General features: G+C 39.0%; 1 protein-coding gene across 1 annotated transcript in view; it reads right to left on the reverse strand.

The window, feature by feature from the left end:
* Positions 1-15,305: 15,305 nt before the first annotated feature.
* The window catches only part of LOC146402780 (uncharacterized), an 88,422-nt gene continuing 84,177 nt past the window's right edge, over positions 15,306-19,550 (reverse strand). The window contains exon 3 of the mRNA XM_084964411.1: positions 15,306-15,458. Coding sequence (XP_084820537.1) covers positions 15,414-15,458 — 45 coding nt within the window. The 3' untranslated portion in view covers positions 15,306-15,413. The remainder of the gene's footprint in view (positions 15,459-19,550) is intronic.

The following is a 19,550-nucleotide window of genomic DNA, read 5'->3' on the forward strand; positions in this document are numbered from 1 at the left end:
GTTCTCTCCATAGATATGCTTAAGCCTAAGATAAAGACTATAACCTCTATAAACATAGATGTTTAGTGAAGTGACATTGCCTTAATCCATTTGGGCTGCTGTAACAAAATATTACAGAATGGGTAGCTTATAACCAGAAATTTATTTCTCACAGTTCTAGAGGCTGGAAGTTTGAGATAAGGATGCTAGCTTGGTCACCTGAGGGCCCTCTTCTGGACTGGAGACCAGAAGTGTATTCTCAAGTGGCACAAGTGGATCTGGATCCTCTTTCATAGGGCACTCTTCCCACTCCTGAGGTTCCAACCTCATGACTTAAGCGCTTTCCAAAGGCCCCACCAACTAATACCATCACCTTTGGGGGTTAGGATTTCAACATAGGAATTTGGAGGGGATACAAATATTCACAGCACAGGAGACATGAGAGCATGCAATTGGAGGGGGGAAAAAAAAACTTTTAAGTTGACAGAATTCAATTCTATTTTCTAAATTTTTTTCTTGGAGAGGGTAGAAGTAATCTTTTTGAGTCTGTGGGCTCCATCTATTTAAAAAATAACTGGAAATCTCCGTGGTGACTTTTCCTGAAGACCATACTATATTCATAAAAACTTTATACCCAATAAAAATTGCATTATTGCTCATCATTTTTTTTTCTCTTTTGGCCTCCCTGTGGACAGAGATCAGATCTGAACTGCACTTGCAACCTACAGCACAGCTGTGGCAATGCTGAATCCTTAACTCAGGTCTGGGGATTGAACCTGTGTCCCAGTGCTCCAGAAACACTGCTGATCCTGTTGTGCCACAGAGGGATCTCCAGATCATCATCATTAAATTTTATAATGATTTTTATCTTTTCCATTATAGCTGGTTTACAGTGTTCTGTCAATTTTCTACTGTACAGCAGGGTGACCCAGTCACACATACCTGTATACATTCTTTTTTCTCACATTATCATGCTCCATCATAAGTGACTAGATATAGTTCCCAGGGCTATACAGCAGGATCTTACAGCTTATCCATTCCAAAGGCAACAGTTTGCTTCTATTAACCCCATATTCCCAATCCATCCCACTGCCTCCCACTCCCCACCCCCACCCCTCGACTCGCCCTTGGCAACCACAAGTCTGTTCATTTGTACTGTATATTAGATTATTTTAATAACAGATCTATGTATTTTGTAGTTCATATGTAATGGTCATCTACTATTTCTCAAGCTGAGCTTCTTGCTTACATAGATAAAATAACTCTAAAGATATGATTAAGCATACCACCCCCAATTCTTCACTATTTGAACTACCACAGTCATGAGAATTTCTCCAAGTTGCAGAATTTGTTTCAGAAAATATTCCTTCTCATTAAAACCCAACCTACTATTTGATGAAAACAGTATTTTCACACATAACATCACTCCATTGCACCATCTGATTAAATTATCAACTCCCCAATGGGAAGACCTACTTGGAATTGCATGTGTATTGTTTTGGATAAGAAGAAATATATGAAAACATCAGGAAATTTTAAGGGTTCTTGAAGACAGGAGCAAAAGGGACTCTGGAGAAGCAAAACTCCTGGACCCTGAGGAAAAAATAAATAAAAAAGAAGGCCAATGTCCATTGATAGATGAATGGATTAAGAAGATGTGGTATATATGCACAATGGAATACTACTCAGCCATAAAAAAGAATTAAATAATGCCATTCATAGCAACATGGATGGAACTAGAGACTCTCATACTAAGTGAAGTAAGTCAGAAAGAGAAAGACAAATATCGTATGATATCACTTATATCTGGAATCTAACATACAGCAAAATGAACCTTTCCATAGAAAGAAAATAGTGGACATGGAGAACAGACTTGTGGTTGCCAAGGGGGAGAGGGAGGGGAGGGAGTGAGATGGATTGGGAATTTGGAGTTAATTAATGAAAACTATTGCCTTTGAAATGGATAAGCAATGAGATCCTGCTGTATAGCCCTGGGGACTATATCTAGTCACTTATGGTGAAAAATGATAATGTGAGAAAAAGGAATGTATACAGGTATGTGTGACTGAGTCACCATGCTTGCTGTACAGTAGAAAATTGATAGAACACTATAAACCAGCTATAATGGAAAAAAAATAAAAATTTTAAAAATTAAAAAAAAGAAGGCCAGAGTGATACCTCCTAATTTGGTCTAGACCAGGAGGTGCCCACTCCACATTCATGCTAAATCTACAGATGGCTTCCAGACTCATGTCTCTATGTTTTGGAACAGTAGCTTTCAAATATTTTAACTCGTAAAGCCTCTTACAAGTTTTGAAACATGATGTGCCTCTAACCCATTTTAAGTTGTCCTTAAAATTTTACAACATGAGTTTGACTAAATTTTTTGTTGTTATTTGGAAGGAGAGAAAATGGATTTTAGTAAGGTAAAACATGAAAATTTATTCTAATGGAATAAATATTTCATGTTTTGGTAAAAATACGTTTGACTACCCTATTAAATAACATTATAGTTTTAATAAGAGTTTCAACTACTTTATTAAATAATGTCCACAGAATTTGAGAAAAATTAATGTAAATATTTTATCAGTGGGTTTTAATCTAATGTGTTCTGGCAGAACAAAATAACCCCAGAAAACATTTTGGGTTTTTTTTTTTTAATTAACATCATGATTTATACTGCTTTGGTTTTTCAGAATTCTGAACATTCTAAGGCAGGGTAAACCCCTCTTTTAAGAGAAATAAATAATATATTTATATATATGGTAATTCTTTCTCCCATGTAGGGTATTACAGAACATTGAGTACACCTCCCTATGCTATACAGTAAGCCCTTGTTAGTTATCTACTTTATATAGAGTGTCTATGTGTGAATATGTGTTATGTATAACTGATTCAATTTGCTGTACACCTGAAACTAATACAACACTGTAAATCAACTATACTCCAATAAACTTTTTTAAAAAGAGAGATATAAGTAAAAAAGGAAGGACAGAAAGCCAGGTAAGTTTAAGATATTTTAAGTCATCAATATAGAGGTATCTCCAACTTTTCAAAATATGACTGTTTTGATGTCTAGGAAGTTTGTTTATAAGTTTTTGTCTTTTTAGGGATGCACCCAGGGCATATGGAGGTTCCCAGGCTAGAGGTGGAATCAGAGCTATAGCTGACAGCCTACACCACAGCCACAGCAAAGCCAGATCCGAGTTGCATCTGCGATTTACTCCACAGCTCATGGCAACGCTGGATCTTTAATCCACTGAGCAAAGCTAGGGATCAAACCCATGTCCTCATGGATACCAGTCAGGTTCATTAACCACTGAGCCATGATGGGAAATCCCAGATGTCTAGGAAGTTTTAATAGCACAGAGCTAACCACCCTAGCACAAAGGGTGAGATGTTTGCCTTCCTTTTCTGAAGCAGGAAAGGGGCAACATAAATATAGTCCTGTTCTCAGGAAAATCCATCCTGGGATAAAGTGTATATGGACATTAAGAATGGGTTATATATACACAATAGAATATTACTCAGCCACAAAAAGAACAAAATAATGCCATTTTCAGCAGCATGGATGGATGGAACTAGGGACTCTCATACTGAATGAAGTCAGAAAGAGAAAGGCAAATACCATATGATGTCACTTATATCTGAAATCTAATATATGACAGAAATGAACCTTTCCACAGAAAAATACATCATGGACTTGGAGAAGAGACTTGGGGTTGCCAGGGGGGAGGTGGAGAGAGTGGGATGATTTGGGAGCTTGGGTTTAATAGATGCAAACTATCGCTTTTGAAATGAATTAGCAATGAGATTCTGCTGTGTAGCACTGAGAACCCTGTCTAATAACTTATGATGGAGCCTGATAATGTGAGAAAAAAGAATGTATACATGTATGTGTAACTGGGTCTCCATGTTGTACAGTAGAATATTGAGAGAACACTGGAAACTAGCTATAATGGAAAAAAAATAAATATCATTATATAATAAAGATAAAAAAAGAATCTATAAACAAGCACCCTTAAAACTCTCTATGTAAAAGTACCTGATACAATGTTTTCCTTGCATTCTCAAAGTTTACGTACCTTACTTTTATGACTTCAATGTTGGAGTGCATTTTGGAAAATCTGCAAGCAAACAGTGAGCTCAGAACAACAGAGTAAACTACGACTAAACTTACAAGTCTAGTCAATAATCAATACCTTGGAACCGAAGGTGAAGGAGTTCCTCAAATGAGACACAAGAGCTCAAAACAGGATGTGGATTATTGAGCTTTGGCAGCCGCATGTTTTCATGAAAAGAGGGATAACATAACGGGGGGGAGGGTGGATAGAATTGTTTTCCTCCTTGTCTAGCGTCTAGTCACTCCTCCGTATTCTCCCCTACAGGTCCACCCTGCCCCTATGCGGTGTACTTTCACTAGAGTTTATATTTCCCCAGCTCAGGGGAAAGGCAGGTGAGCCAAATCTTGCCAATCACATCTTTACATCCTTGGATATGTGACCTATCAGAGCCATCAAGTCACAGTGGTATCTTCACTCAGTCTACAAGAAGTGTCTCATGGTTTTCACCTCTGGATCTAAGCATGTAGTTTCAGAGCTACTGCCAGCCCTCTTGAAACCATTAACCAGGAAAGCACCACCTAAATAGGGAGGGAGAAACTAGGGAGCTCTGAGCCTTGCTTGGATGAAGCTTCACCCATACCTCCATTTACATGTAGATTATTCTGTTTTGTAAGCTCCTAAATTGTTCTTCACACATTAAATGAATATGAGATTTGGGTTCTTTGATACATGAGACTAACTAAAATTAATATAAGACCCGGTAAACTTTGTTTACTTTTCTAGAATTCAGTATGAAAACTATAAATAGGATACTTTAATTCCTTTAAATCATTCTTTCTGAAATTTTAATAGCTGAGCCATGGTAAGCATTCGTGGCCAGTTATGATTAATTGCTTATCATAATTAATACATTCTCAAGTGTATTTTTTGTGTGTATGTGTATTGTATATATACACATGTATATAATGGTTTATGCTTTTTCTGAAACAACAAATTCAAAAAATAGTACATAAAAACTATTAACTATTCATTATAAAAAGTAATATGCATCTTAGACTGAGTTTTTTTTTTAATGAGCTTTTAAGTATAATTCAATACTTTTTTATGTATATAGGATTTCCTCAAACTTTTCTGGATATTACCATTGAAGAATGAGTAAATCACTTATAATTAGCAGCCACTCATTCTCCAGCTGAGTGCTTCAAAACATCAGAGGAATTTGATATCAAAAACCATTTTGAAAACTTTCATCTGTGATTTCATCACTTTTTGAGTGAAACAGGTGATCAAATGCCTGATAACAACTCTTCCAATTAAATATTTTGTAATTTTACTTCACTTATTTCTCTCATTTGCTTCCCTTGTACAGAACAGAAAAAAAATAGACAATCATATTAATGATACGTATACATTGACAACAGAGGAATTTATTTTTAGAAAATATGCTCTTCATAGAGTCTGGGGTTGGACAATACAATGAAATGAACATATTCATTAAGTTGATATTTAAAAAATTATAATGCTGACTATTAAGATGGTAAGCATAAGGGTGACATTCCTGAGAAGTAAGAACATATGTGAATATTAGTGAAACACTGACCCCAGTGTATTTTTGTCTCCCACTATGTTTAATACTCATATACCACTAGGAAAAGCCAAAAGGGCTCATTCTGAGTTCTGTTCAGACTGCCGATGAGTCCATTGACAAAAACAGTAGTAACAGTTAAGACGTCTCAAAATTTCTAACTGGGAAAAGAAGTAAAACTTAAATATTAGGGAGAGACAGCTGTAGAGCCTAAGGAAATGTAAATGAGAACTCTATTATCATATCTTGCTTTCACAGGTGAATTAAAATGTATTTTACTAAGACCGGATCTTAGCTATTGATGTATTCTGTCCACAGACTGGGGTCTCCAACCACAGAGCAGAAGCCTGCAGAAAAGACCCTGAGATGAAAAAGCAAATGACTGAGGTGGAAGAGGTCTTAAAGATTATCTGACCCAACCCTCTAATTTTACAGTTGAAGAAATGGAAGCCAAGAAAGATTAAGTAACCTACTCAAGGTCACACTGCCAATTATTGGCAGCATTAGGAGTGAATGGGTCTCTATTTTATTCTTTTTTATTCATAATACTGATGAGCTCCATGACATAAACCAGATTCCTGAATTTCTTAGTACATTATTTGCCTCCATTATAAAATGGAGCGAATAGTCTTCCATAATTCATAAGCATGTCGTTAGAGTTTGTGTGAGTCATGAGCAATTCCTTTAGCTTTTGTGAAAAGCAAATTATTCCTTACCTACCATTCTATCAGTTAGGACTCTTTGATGACAAGCAACAGAAAACACACACAGCTTATCTAAGCAAAAAGGGAGATGACCAGAACGGTGTGAGGGGGCTCTGAGATTGAAAGGGAATACTGAATGACTGCTTCAGCACATATGAGAATGAGGGTGCTGGAAAGGGTGTCTGAAGTGAAAACAGCCCCCCAGTTTTACCCAGCTTTAACACTGGGATCATTCTCCTCCAAATGCTCCTTCCAACAGGGAATCTCTACTGGGATCCAAAATTGGGGGTGAGCGGATCAACTGGTTCAGATGAGGTCACAAATTTACACCATTTTCCCCAACAGAGCAGTGAGAGAAATCAGTCACAAAGAGCTTTCAAAGCCCTGTCAGCTTCCTCAGCAAGAGGAAAGGATACCTCAGTCACTGGCCTTCCAAGATGACACATGGGGAGGAAAGGTAAGCTCCCCAAAGGAAATAGAGAGGCTATTAGAAAGAGGAAATCATGTACTGATGAACCAAAAATACCTGACATCTACTATGACTACCACATTTACACTGATTGCTGAACTTTGCACTTGATGATACAGCCCTGGAAATAATAACTATAAGCTTAGTTGCCAAGGCAGGGGATGAGGGAGCAGGGAGTGGGATGGACTGGGAGTTTGGGGTTGGTAGATGTAAACTACTGCATTTGGAGTGGATAGGCAATGAGATCCTGCTGTATAGCACAGGAAACTATATCTAGTCACTTGCGATGGAATATGATGGAGGATAATGTGAGAAAAAGAATGTATATGTATATATGATGCATATATAACCGGGTCACTTCGCTGTACAGCAGAAATTGACAGAACATTGTAAATAAACTATAATTAAAAAATTTAAAAATATAGATATGGGAAAAAAAAGAACCTGAGGAGTAGCATTTGTTATAGGCACTAGTACTAAATTACATGCTTCCAATAAAAGAATCAAAACATGTCCAAAAAAAAAAAAAAAAAAAAAACCCATAAGCTTAGACCATGAGTCCCCTGATGTAAAAGGGTAATGTAGTATTGTGCTTATGGCCAATTCAGAACACTCAACAAATCAATCAAGTTTGCCACCTAAGAAAGCCAGGGTCATTGAATGAACTTTTAAATGGTCATTTTGCTGATTTTGCAGGCACAACCCACTTTCGTGATTCTTTTAACACAGCTACCAATGTTAGCTCAGATTTAAGTGATAAAGAAAAATACTTCCATCTGAATTTAGATCTAGACAGTAAGTTCGGCACATGTTGATCAAGAAGCCAATACAATCTGATCTGTTAACTTAACTGGATGCAGTGTATATACATCTCATAGCACCTCCTAGACCTGGAAGACGTAAGATGGTGAATCATTTTCATTGGTAGGGTCACAGAGCACATTTCTCTAGGATCACAGCAGTCATCATCACATTAAGACTGAGAATCTTAGGCAAAATCTTTCCCATCCCTGGCTTAATTTTGTCTTGTGGGGAAATTTAAAAAAAAAAAAAATATGAATGCCTCTGTGGATGCATTTTTCTTAAAAACATGTATGCACAAATTTGAAAATCCTAAACTAAGTAATAGTTAAAAGGAGGCTCAAAGGTATATTTGTCTTTAAATGTCATGTAAGGTTTCCTCCACTCTTTGTCCCCAACTCAACTCTAAGTCCCGCTGCACTTAGGCCACAGTCCATTTCAAGGGCAGCATGATCTTCTGAAATAAACAAGATCATGTTTCTCCTCCAGACAACATTCTTCACTGGCTCCTTAGAACCTTCACGTCAGCCCACAACTCCCTTCACACCAAGGCATCCAGAGCCCTTCAAGTCAGCGCTCCGCTGGCCTCCCATCCTCGCTGTCCCTACCAGCCACCGTAATGCATGCTACAGGGCCCCAGGCACAACTATTCATTGTCTCCAAAACTTGTCATCGACTCTCTCGCTTCTGCTTCCCTGACCTTGAATTCCTCTCCTCCTTACTTTATTAACATCCCTTCTTCTTCACGGAGTCACCGCTCCTCGACCCAGATCCAGATCCCCTCTTTGATCAACGTTGTTCATTATGCAATTTTCAGCTCAGGTGTCTTCCCTTCCATAAACTTTTCCTGAAGCTCCCAGTTTGCGTATGTCCCTGTCATAACACCCCGGGCATGGCCACCACCATCATAGCTCTCAGGACACCATCCTGTCTTCTGCATTTAGGCATCTAGCTCCCCCACTAAACTGCATACTCCTTGAACAAGAGAGGGTATGTCTTATGCCTTTGTGTACTTCCAGTGTCTGACATGGTACCAGGTACAAACTGGGTGATACATATGTGTTTCTCAAAGACAATAAAAACACCACATTATAACTAAGGGGGCATCGTTATTCTCCCATCCTCGTTTTTCTGCCATGACCACAAGTAGGTATGATCATCCTTCTATTATTGCATGCTGAGAAAAGGATAACTACATGTTCTCTGCTTAAAGAAAAATGACAAGGGGGTATTCTGCCATCACTGCCTAACAAATTAGGCTTGGGTGTGGTTATCCAGTCATCCAGCCTCTTACCTGGAAGTGATGATGACTCTATGTTTTTGGCTTGAAAGCCTTAGAAGACTGATTTCACAGGCAGTCGGGGAAGATCTGAAAGGCACTGGCTTGGATTCTTATAAAGTCTATTTGATAGAAGAACTGCAGGAGGGTGCAAAACCACAGAGCGTGGGTCGCTCTCCTTGTGATTTGATGTGATGGTTTTCAAGTGAAAAGCAAAGGCCAGGAGTTCCTGTTGTGGCACAGTGGGTTAAGCATTCAATGGCATCAGCTTGGGTCATTAAGAAGGTTCGTGTCTGATCCTCAGCCCCACACAGTGGGTTAAAGGATCCAGCACTGCCACAGCTGCGGCATAGGTTGCAGCTGTGGCTTGGGTTCAGTACTGGCCTGGGTGCGGCCATACATGGAAAAAAAAAGAATTGAAGGACAGGGGAGAGGGCAGGCACTGCCTGAAACTTTTTGGCAGCAGAAAAGCTGAGGCCCATTGGGTGCTAAGGGCTCCAAAGACAAAACCAATAAAGGAACATCTCCTGGAACCTGCAGACAGATCAGAAGAGGGAACCGTGGGCTAGGATGGAGAGAATGAGCCATACTGCAATTGTATAGATGACTAACATTTAGATCTATAGTCTCTTTCTCAGATTTACTGACGAGCATTGGTGAGGTTGAAGAAAGATGACTTTAGCTGAATAATCTCCTTTCCGGGTCTTCACCAGCATGACCACCAGCTTTCCTGTTAGGAGCTGGGAGTGCTGTTGTTTGCATTTGACACTAGAGCCTTTGTTCATTCCAGTCACAAGCAGCTGGTCCAGAGCTTCACATGGTACAAAATATTTGTAAAAGCTGGTATCTTTGGTATTTTTTTCCATCTATGGCAAATTTGAAAAGTTGGCACATTTAGAATTCCCCAAACTATCCATCTCTAATGAAAACAATACCAGAGCCCTGAGCACTTTGGCATTTTCTGGACACACTATAAATATACAGGATATATTTTATCATGTACTGTGTGTTAGAGCACAGGGACAAAGAATGAGCACCAGGGAAAATGGTTTGAGGCAATTCTTTCAACACATTTTCCAAGGCCATTTCAAATGACGCCCCCGTCCTTGAACTCCCTGGTGACCATTTTAATAGCAATAAGGACCATTTGGTAACTGGCCTGGACTGCAGGTTGCATTTGGCTGTAGCTGATGTATAAAGTCTCCTGTCTTCTGTTACTAAGGGTACTGATTCCAGCCTCTTATGAGGATGCTTAAAGCTTTCTTAGTACTGTGTCCCTAAAACACTGCTGCTAAGTATTTCCACATAGACTTTATTTTTAAAATGTTGTCAAACTTCTGATATTCCTTACATTTAACCCCTCTTTGGCTGTTGACTTGATAACAGAATTTCTCTGCTGAAACCTTGGTCACCTAGAGGCATCTGTCAGGATTACAAAAATCCAGATGGTGCCCTGGATGAACACTGCTTTGTTTCCTCACCCACTTGTCCCCATCTCACTGCAACTCACTTTAGGATCTGTGTGGGTGATTTCTGGAACCAGAGAAAACAGGGCAAGACTCTTGGGGGCACACACACTCTTATGCAAATAATTTTAGTCTCAGCTTCTACCAACCCTTTTTGAAATTTCAAGACAAGCTGGACAGGCTGGTGACAGTCCAGATTGGATGGCTGCCATATGGGGGAACACTGGAAGATCACCACCCAGAGCTCTTTTGATTTGCCAGAATCTATCAATTGGATACAATTATCAGACAGATGATGGAGTTGCTACTTGGAGGATATCCCTTTATATAACACAGGAGGCTCAGCTTGTCTAGAATATATTTATGGGCTAAGTGACGCCTCCGCTTGCACCAGATCAAGATGTGGCTCTGCTGGTGGATGCCATGGAGAACCCAGCTGAAAGAAAGTGTCACATCGTGCCGCCATGGAAGCAGCATTTTGACAGAGCAGCACCTGGAAAAGCGAAATGTTTAACGATGAATCATTTCGTTTGAAGCTCTTCTGACTCCACATTTCCACGGAAAATGAAACCACGGGAGGCATGAAAGTCTCTAAAGGGCCTTTATACATAGATTAATGTGGTAATTCTCTCATTACTATGTTCTGAAGAAGAGCTTCTTACGCCAGGCTCTGTGCTTTGCCTTCAGTTATAACATGGCTTTGCATTAAGTGTTTTAATAAAATGTGAAATTAAATGATCATCCCTGGTGATATTCAGCTTTTGGTGGAGGTAAGGAAAAATGTACTTCTACAGTACATAAAAGCCAAAGAGATTATTTTGTCCCCAATGAAGAGATCATTGGTCAAATGACATGGTTTCCCGTGGGTCGGCAACTCTCCATTAATTGGGAATTTGTTATTATTCCCTCCTGCACCTTTGAGAATTACAAATAATGTAGCCCATTGACAGCCGTGGAATATGTATGCTGTCAGAAGCCAACGAATTTAATTTATTCTTTTTTGCACATTTAACCAGGTGGCACTGGGGAAAGCAACTATTCGTAGTGATAGTTTATGCCATTTTTTTCACTATCTGTGCTTCTCTCTGGTGTAACAGTAACAGGAGAGAAATAGAAGCTTCTTGACAACACTGATCTATTGACAGACGGACACATGAGTAATAAGAGACATGCATAAGCAAGGGAGGAATTCCCGTCATGGCACAGGGGAACTGAAACCAACAGGAACCATGAGGTTGCAAGTTCGATCCCTGGCCTCTCACAGAGGGTTAAGGATCCGGCGTTGCCGTGAGTTGTGTTATAGGTCGCAGATGCAGCTTGGATCTGGATCTGGCACTGCTGTGGCTGAGGCGTAGGCTGGCTAGCCTGGGAACCTCCATATGCCACAGAGGTGACCTTAAAAAGCAAAATAAATAAATAAATAAATAAATAAAATAAAGCAAGGGGTATGGAATGTGATTCTTTTGTGGAGAAAATGTTGAAACACCTTTTCATATGATTCATTCTAAAATAACGAAACAGCCCTTCAAAACTGTTGGGTTTTGTTTATTTTCAAAGCAAGTTGTATGGACCAAAGAGCGAGAAACCTCCCCATCAATTATGTCAGAGAAGGCTGCCACAAGAGTTCTTGACAGTGACTGTTCTCCTTGTTCTCCAGAGAAATACACACTCCAATTCTTCCTTAAAGACACAAAGTAAGGCTGAGGTTGACAAACCTAAGAGGCAACCACTACATGTTGATTGTATTAATTCTCCCACAAAGTCTCATCACTGTTGCTTCCAGAAGTTTGCACAGCAGAAGACACAGCTCTGAGACCAATTCTCTGAAGTGATAGTTTAGAACTTGGGCTCAGAACTGAGACTTTCTAGATTTGAATCCTGGTTCTGCAAGCTACTACCAGAATAATAGATTATTCATAATAATAGAAGAATACATTAAGGTTTCTTAAACTTCTCCAGCTTAGTTTCCTCATTTGTACATCATCATGTAAGATACTATTAATAAAGTACTTAGAACAGAGCTTGGAACATAGTAAACACTCAACACAAGAAAGTCATTGTCAGACGTGGAACTCTTAGCCCCGCCCCCATAAACTCATAAACTCCAGTCCTCCCATCCCTTCTCTCATGACCTCATAACCATGATTAACTCAACGATGGTGCTATTCCCTTAACTAACACATACTTCTAGTTAAGGAAGACCTCAAAGCTGCCACATTGAGCTCATCATTTTTGGAAATGTTTAGATCCCCCTCTGTGTGATATACACTAAATAGATTAAATATCCACAGCCTTGTCTCTCTGGGCCTGGGGATATTTTCTATTTCGTAGCAGAATCAGAAGTGCCTGATCTCTATGGAGCCTAAGCCAAGACCTAATGACTTGAGTGAAATCACTCCCAGTTGTAGATTTCACACAACAGTGCTTGATTTGCTTCTTGCAGGCGAGAGTAAAGAAAATAAAGGTGAAACATAAATACATCTCTGTGGTTGTTAACGAAATCACTTGTTATTGTCCCCCTTTCCTTCTCCTAAATACAACACTATACGCATTTGCACAATGTTCTCAAGAGCTATTTGTAAGGTAAATTAATAAATACACAGTATATTCCTGCACAAGAGGAAACACTTATGGCTATGTTGTTTTCACTGTGAGTTTAAAACCAGGACCAATCCTCTAGCATACACACACACACACACACACACACGTGCCCGCGCACGCACGTGCACACATACATACATGTTCTTGGCATTATATGCCAAACACATATACCAACCGATCACTGGACAAAGAAATTGGAATCTGCTGATCACAAAACCAGATGAAAATGTAGAAATCAATTAAGACAACAGATACACTTTACATATTTAAAAATGAACACTAGGCATCTAGGATTGCTACATTATTGACTCAAGGTCAGAAAATAAGAGCCAGAGCTGGAACTAAAATTCACACTCCCGCCAGACTTCCACATCATTCTGCGTCTGCTGGCAACACTACTTTGAACCTGTTTTCATTTATTCAGATAAATGCTAAGTAAAACTGTGAGCATCTGAAAACATATCTGATCTTTACGTCTTGACCCTACATGCGTAACTAAGGTCAGATTGTTAATCTTGTATTATTTCTTGATTCAAAAATTGACACACAATTTAGTTCTTTCCAGAAGGATTAATAGGTTTCTCTTGTGTTAAAAGATATTTAAACCAGAGTCTTGAAAATACTGAGTAGCATTATAGAAAATAAATCAACAAAAAAGTTCACGTTACCTTTCAAAATATCAATCATGTGCTGACAAGTCAGTCCCTTTCAAATTACAAATTGCTAAGAACTGTCTAGCTGGTAGTAATTGCCAATGTTTTAAATGCAAGTCTTCAGTAAAACCACTGCTTTTCCTAAAGGAGTCATTTATTTTCTGCAAGAGGAAGGCTTCTAAGTTTATGTATGCTTTATTCAATTTTTAGACTCTAATCAACACATTCCTGATAACCCTTTGTATGGCCAATTTGCTTTCTCACTCTCTGATAATATTTGGACATATTTTAATTGTTTTTTTAAAGGCACTAAATGGAAGTCCATATCTACACTTATAACCAAAATCTAGTTATTCATCAATTAAATGGTTGGTTCTTAATCATGGAAACTTTACCCATTGGAAAAGGGAGAGTGCTTTGGCTCAAAACCCACTGCTGCCACCTAGTGTTACTGGACAAGCACTGCCTCTGCTTTATCCCTTCCCTTTGTGGCAGAGACACCATCCTGGGTACTGAGAGAGACAAGAGAGAGGTCTGTTACTTTAGCAATGATCCTAGTAATTAATTATTTAGGAAACTTTTGTCTCTTTCTATTGACTCTTTTATATTTGAATAGTCTGGGTTCCAGACATTCTTCTTTAATATGCTTGCCATTTGAATTCTTTGAAGGCTTTAAATCGATGAATACTAAAGACAATGTGGTAGCTTACGGCAATCATCCATATTGATGAAGCTCACTATAAATAGATATGCGTTGCAATAACCCATGTGTAAAAGCACTATGTCCTTTTATTCTATTTCTATTGATTCCAAACCTCCTAAGGGCATTGTTGTCAATAGCTGAGCCCAAGGCATCAGAAGAAACCCACAGACCACTAAGTCGTTTTGCATTACAGGGAAGAGACAAGCCCAGGAAAGAAAGCCACTACTATGTTCCAACTGAATTGATCAAACAAAGTACAAGAATTTTCCTGCATGAGAAATTATTGTACTGAATAGGAACAACCTTTCAAAGGGTGTAAAAGAATAAGATTTAAATAAATTTAAAGATTCATATCCATTTTATAAGGGTGTTTATATGCCATTCAGTAGAAGCTCTTGATGGAGGGGTTAGAAATGGGGTTCCATGGGAAAGCACAAGCTGGAGGGGCCAGCATGTGTAGTGGGGGTCAGGACAGGGAGGGTACTCTGATTTTCTCTTGCTCTGCTATGTGAGAGCAGATGTATGATGTCCAGAGATTTGGGAATTCTCTCTGGAAGGAAGCCCTCAGAAACAGAGGGACCATAAAGTCCTAACAAGAGTACAGGACTGAGGGTTGCTGGGTCTTTGTTTGTGGATTTTTCCATTAACCTGAGTTGTAATCTTACTCTTACTGATTTCCATAGGCCACACCTGCACAGAATAAAATCAGGAGTGTTTCCCTTATTGATGCAACTCAATAGATCTCTGGGACATTCTCTTCTGAATATACGAATAGAATGAGCTACTTTTTGGTGTTGTCAGTTTTAAGATCTATACAAAGAAACAGATCCCCAAACATCAATGGCTTAACCCACAATAAATTTATTCCTCATTCATATAATAAACACAGATGTTCAGTAGGCAGTCTTCCATGATGAGGTGTGGGGACCGAGGACCCCTCCACCTCTGGCACTTCCATTCATGAAAACTTTGGAGCCTTAACTGCAACCAGTGAATGGGTGGAGAATCCATGAGTATGGAGATCTGCACAAGATATTTGTATGACCTGTATTGGAATTACTTTATGTCACTTTCATCCTCACTCCACTGGACAGAATTCAGACACATGGTTACCCATATACTTCATGTGTGGGGCAATTTTGCCCAGATATGTGCTGAGGAAGTAAAGGAAATAAGTTTAATGAATATATAGCAATATGATAAACATATGACATACTCGTCACCAAGTATCATACATTTGTCAAGCACAGAGGTCAGCAAACTACAGCCCATGTGTCAAGTCTAGCAGACCTCTTGTTGCTGTATAGCCCATGAGCTAAAAATGGTTATTAACTTTTTAAATAGTTGTGAGACTCTAAGAGGGAAAGAATATATAATAGACATCATTTACAGCCTGCAAACTTAAAATATTTATTCTCTCAAAAATAACGGTCAACTCCTGGTCTACCTGTTTCATTTAGTGTCCTAGAAACATATGTCACTCTCATAAGAGCATTTAATGAAGGGACCTGTATTAGTCTTGCATTGCTGCAAAGCAAATGAAACAAACTCGGTAGCTTAAAATAATACATATGTATCATGTCATAGTCTCTGTAGACTGGGATTCTGAGCACAGCTTGTGTGGGTCCTCTGCTTAAGATCTCACTAGTTTATCATCCAGGAGTTGCCTGGGTCTGTGGTCTCATCAGAGGCCTGAACAAAGGAAAGATTCTTTTCCAAGCACACTTGACTTATTCGCAGAATTTATCTCCTTATGGTTGTAGGACTGAGGTCCCATTTTCTGTCTAAAGGATCCCCTAAGGCTCTAGAGACCACCCACAGTTCTCTGCCATGCAGTTCACAATTAGACTGTTTGCTTTTTCACAGCCAGTAGAGCCTCATACAATATAACCTAATCAAGGGAAGGACATCTCATCACCTTTGCAATATTGTATTAGAAACAAATCTCAGGAGTGCCTGCTGTGGCACAGAGGGTTAAGGATCTGCAGTGGCTGGGGTTGCTGCTGAGGCTCAGGTTCAATCTCTGGCCCAGCACAGTGGCTTAAGGATCCAGCATTGCCGCAGCTGTGGCGTAGGTGGCAGCTGCAGCTCAGATTCAATCCCTGGCCTGGGAATTTCCATATGACGCAGGTGTAGCCCAAAGAAAAGAAAAGAAACAAATCACAGAGTCTATCTGTGCTTGAGGAGAGGGGATTACACATGAGCATGACCCATTTGGGGGTGGGCAGGAGTTATCCTTGGTGTGTCTGTCACAGACTATTTACGAAGGTTTAGCAGAGTTGAGGTAAACTACAAGGGATGGGGAAACCCTGGGCTATGGAAGGCCATTGCCTCCTGTAGGCCTAAGGGGAAAGGAGAGGAGCAGTTACTAAAACAGAATGGTTCTTCCAGCCATAACAGAAACCCAGCGCAAGGGTACCCATGGCCTTCAATAGTGAATGTAGCCACTACCAATCCATGGGCCAGCAGGGGGGTTGAGGAATAAAAAACAGAGCTTCTCTTTCTCCCAGTTCTCTGTCTTTTGGCTGACTTTCTTCCCAGAAATCCAAGAGAAAAGCAGAGGGCAATGGAGACTGACTGGTGCAATCCAACAAAGTCAGCCTCCTAAGACAGAGAGCAAGATGGAGATGGGTAGAGAGTGGATCTCGGAGAGGCAAATAAAAGTCATCCCAAATATCTGATGTTTGGCTTTGTCACATTTCAAGGAAAACAGGAAATATTCTCAAGATCAAATGATAAGCCTAACATCTGTCCAATATTTATCCACATCAGAACCATGACCAGAGGCTGCTACCATTCAAAGGACCACTAAGCCTACTCAAAATCATCTGAAAAGCCAACAGGGCTTGGCTTTCCACAGAGGTCAGTTGATCTCAGAGAACTCTGATGCTTACCCTGCTTCTAGAAATGAAAATGCAGCAGCATAATTACTCGAACCAAGTGAGGCGGTTGGAGAATGTTCTTTGTGGAAAAGGTGAACACGGTTCCACCCAATGCCCGGAGCAGGTGACACCTGCTAGTACTTTCCACTTGAATCTCTAGCTTTGCGTCTGTTTTGAGATGAATTATGAGCTTTCTCCCACTGAGTGAGGACTGCTGTAGAAAGAGGCATGCTCCATGGGGGCCAAGGTAGTACTCATATATCTAAATAGTACAGCAATTTGACTACAAGGTCAGCTTGCCCAGTCAGCTGCTCAATTACCTCAAAGGCAGCTAGGAAAGGGTGCCCTTAAAAAGTGAGAGCAGATAAGGCTTGGAGCCCATGTTGCTGTGGCTGTGGTGGAGGCCAGCAGTGGTAGCTCCAATTTGACCCCTAGCCTGCGAACTCCCATATGCTGAGAGCGCAGCCCTAAAAAGCAAAAAATAAAAATAAAAAAAAATAAAGGTAAGAGTGTGTTACATCTGGAACTGCTAATGGATAATTAAGGAGACCAATGCTAAAGAATTAAGGCACATCATTCTTGGGTGTATTTCTAAGTGTTTTTTGTTTTGCTGTCAGCATGTAAAAGAATAAGTGGTGATTATCCAAAAGTGAGTTTGTGATCCTTCTTAAACAGTACCTACTGGGTATATGTTAGGCTTAGTGATGTATTGTACAACACAGGGAATATAGTCAATATTTTATAACTGTAAGTGGAAAGTAACCTTTCAAAATTGTATACAAAATTGAAAGTAACCTTTAAAAACTGTATAAAAATAAATTTTAAGTTAAAAAAGATAAGCATGGCTTCAAATAACAATTGATGAGCTACACATAATGTAAAAAATAACAGTACATTAATAAAATTTGAGTATGTCTTATAATGCCAAAAGTACCAGAGATACAGAAAGTGAGAATGGTTTTCATAAACAAGGATTTGGGCAATGAATTCTGCTAATAAAATTCAAGTAAATTCTTAAGTTAATATAAGAAGCTTTCCTTCCTATCACTTCTTCCCACATGCTGTACCCAATAAGACATTGTTGCCTAATTGAAAAGTTTTCTAATAAGAGTTGAGGTAAAACTAATTTTAAAGAACTCATTAATTAGATATAGTAACATGGCAACAACTTTATTGGTTCCCTATAAATAGAAAATTAATTAATGATGAAAATAAATCAGTAACCATACAAGATGTATGAAAGATAGTATTCTCTTAAACTTCTATTGATTATTAGTTCATCACAACAAATTACAGTGGCCATGGAAGGTTCACCAAATTCACCAATGATAGGTGCTACTGGGTCAGGCACCATATGAGCACATAATGAGATATTTTAAAGTCTTTCTATAAAACATATAACCTGGGAAATCATTAGCAGCAAAGTTTTGCTCTCTTCCTGGGCTATGCAAATACATACTTACTTTAAAAAGAGCATCTTTAGGAGTTGGGTATAAGGTAATAATTTTGAACCACTTTTCTATTTTTTTTGAATTTGTATAATAAATATTACTTCTATAATACAAAGTAAAGTAAATTTAAAAAATCAGACTGGCATAAAGTAGATAAAATGTAGCCAGGAATTTGTTTTATACCAACAAAACAGAGTGGAGAATTTTGTTTTCTGAAGAGCAGTGAATAGAGGATATTGGCAAAGGAAGGCTGTTTATCTTATTCAAGCAACACTTACAAAATGTCTTCCTCTCAAATTCACTTTAATGCTAAAGAGCCAATATATGGTTATATAAGACAGTGGTGAATGGAATTCAGTAGTTATCCATTTCATTAGGCCATCAATCTCAAGGTTTCAGAAAATATCACATAGGGCATGCCATGTCTAAAGTAAAATTGATATTTACATCGATTCCCTTACAGTGGTCAAATTTCTCACTTTATACTGAACAAGACAGAACCAAAGGAAGAATCATGGATTTAAAATATCATCCCTCTTTCTCTCTGTATATGTAATATAGGTAACACATAATCCAGACTCCTTATGTGGAGAAATTAGCACCTTCATGACTGTTCTCTTTACATCATGGACTTAATTCACACACTCCCTGAATATTCTTCATGTCGACATGTAGAACTGGGTGTTCTGGCTTCTGTTTTTTCTCATCCTTACATCTTTGTCATGAGATCTCGATTTGAATCACCCCTACTTTCTTATCCATTATGTAACCCCTTCCCCATCCTGGAGTGTAAACACACCTCTATAAAGTCTCCTTGCCACACTTATGCAAAGATGAGTCATTCTTTCTGAGAACACACAGCACTCTATAAAGATCCCAGCATCATTTAAACTGCACTGCAATTATTTGTTCA

The sequence above is a fragment of the Sus scrofa genome, chromosome 6 (assembly GCF_054392235.1).
Source record: "Sus scrofa isolate SSC_HxYL_T2T_F1_AM1 chromosome 6, Sscrofa_HxYL_maternal_Yorkshire_Landrace_v2.0, whole genome shotgun sequence".
Classification (NCBI taxonomy): Eukaryota; Metazoa; Chordata; class Mammalia; order Artiodactyla; family Suidae; genus Sus; species Sus scrofa.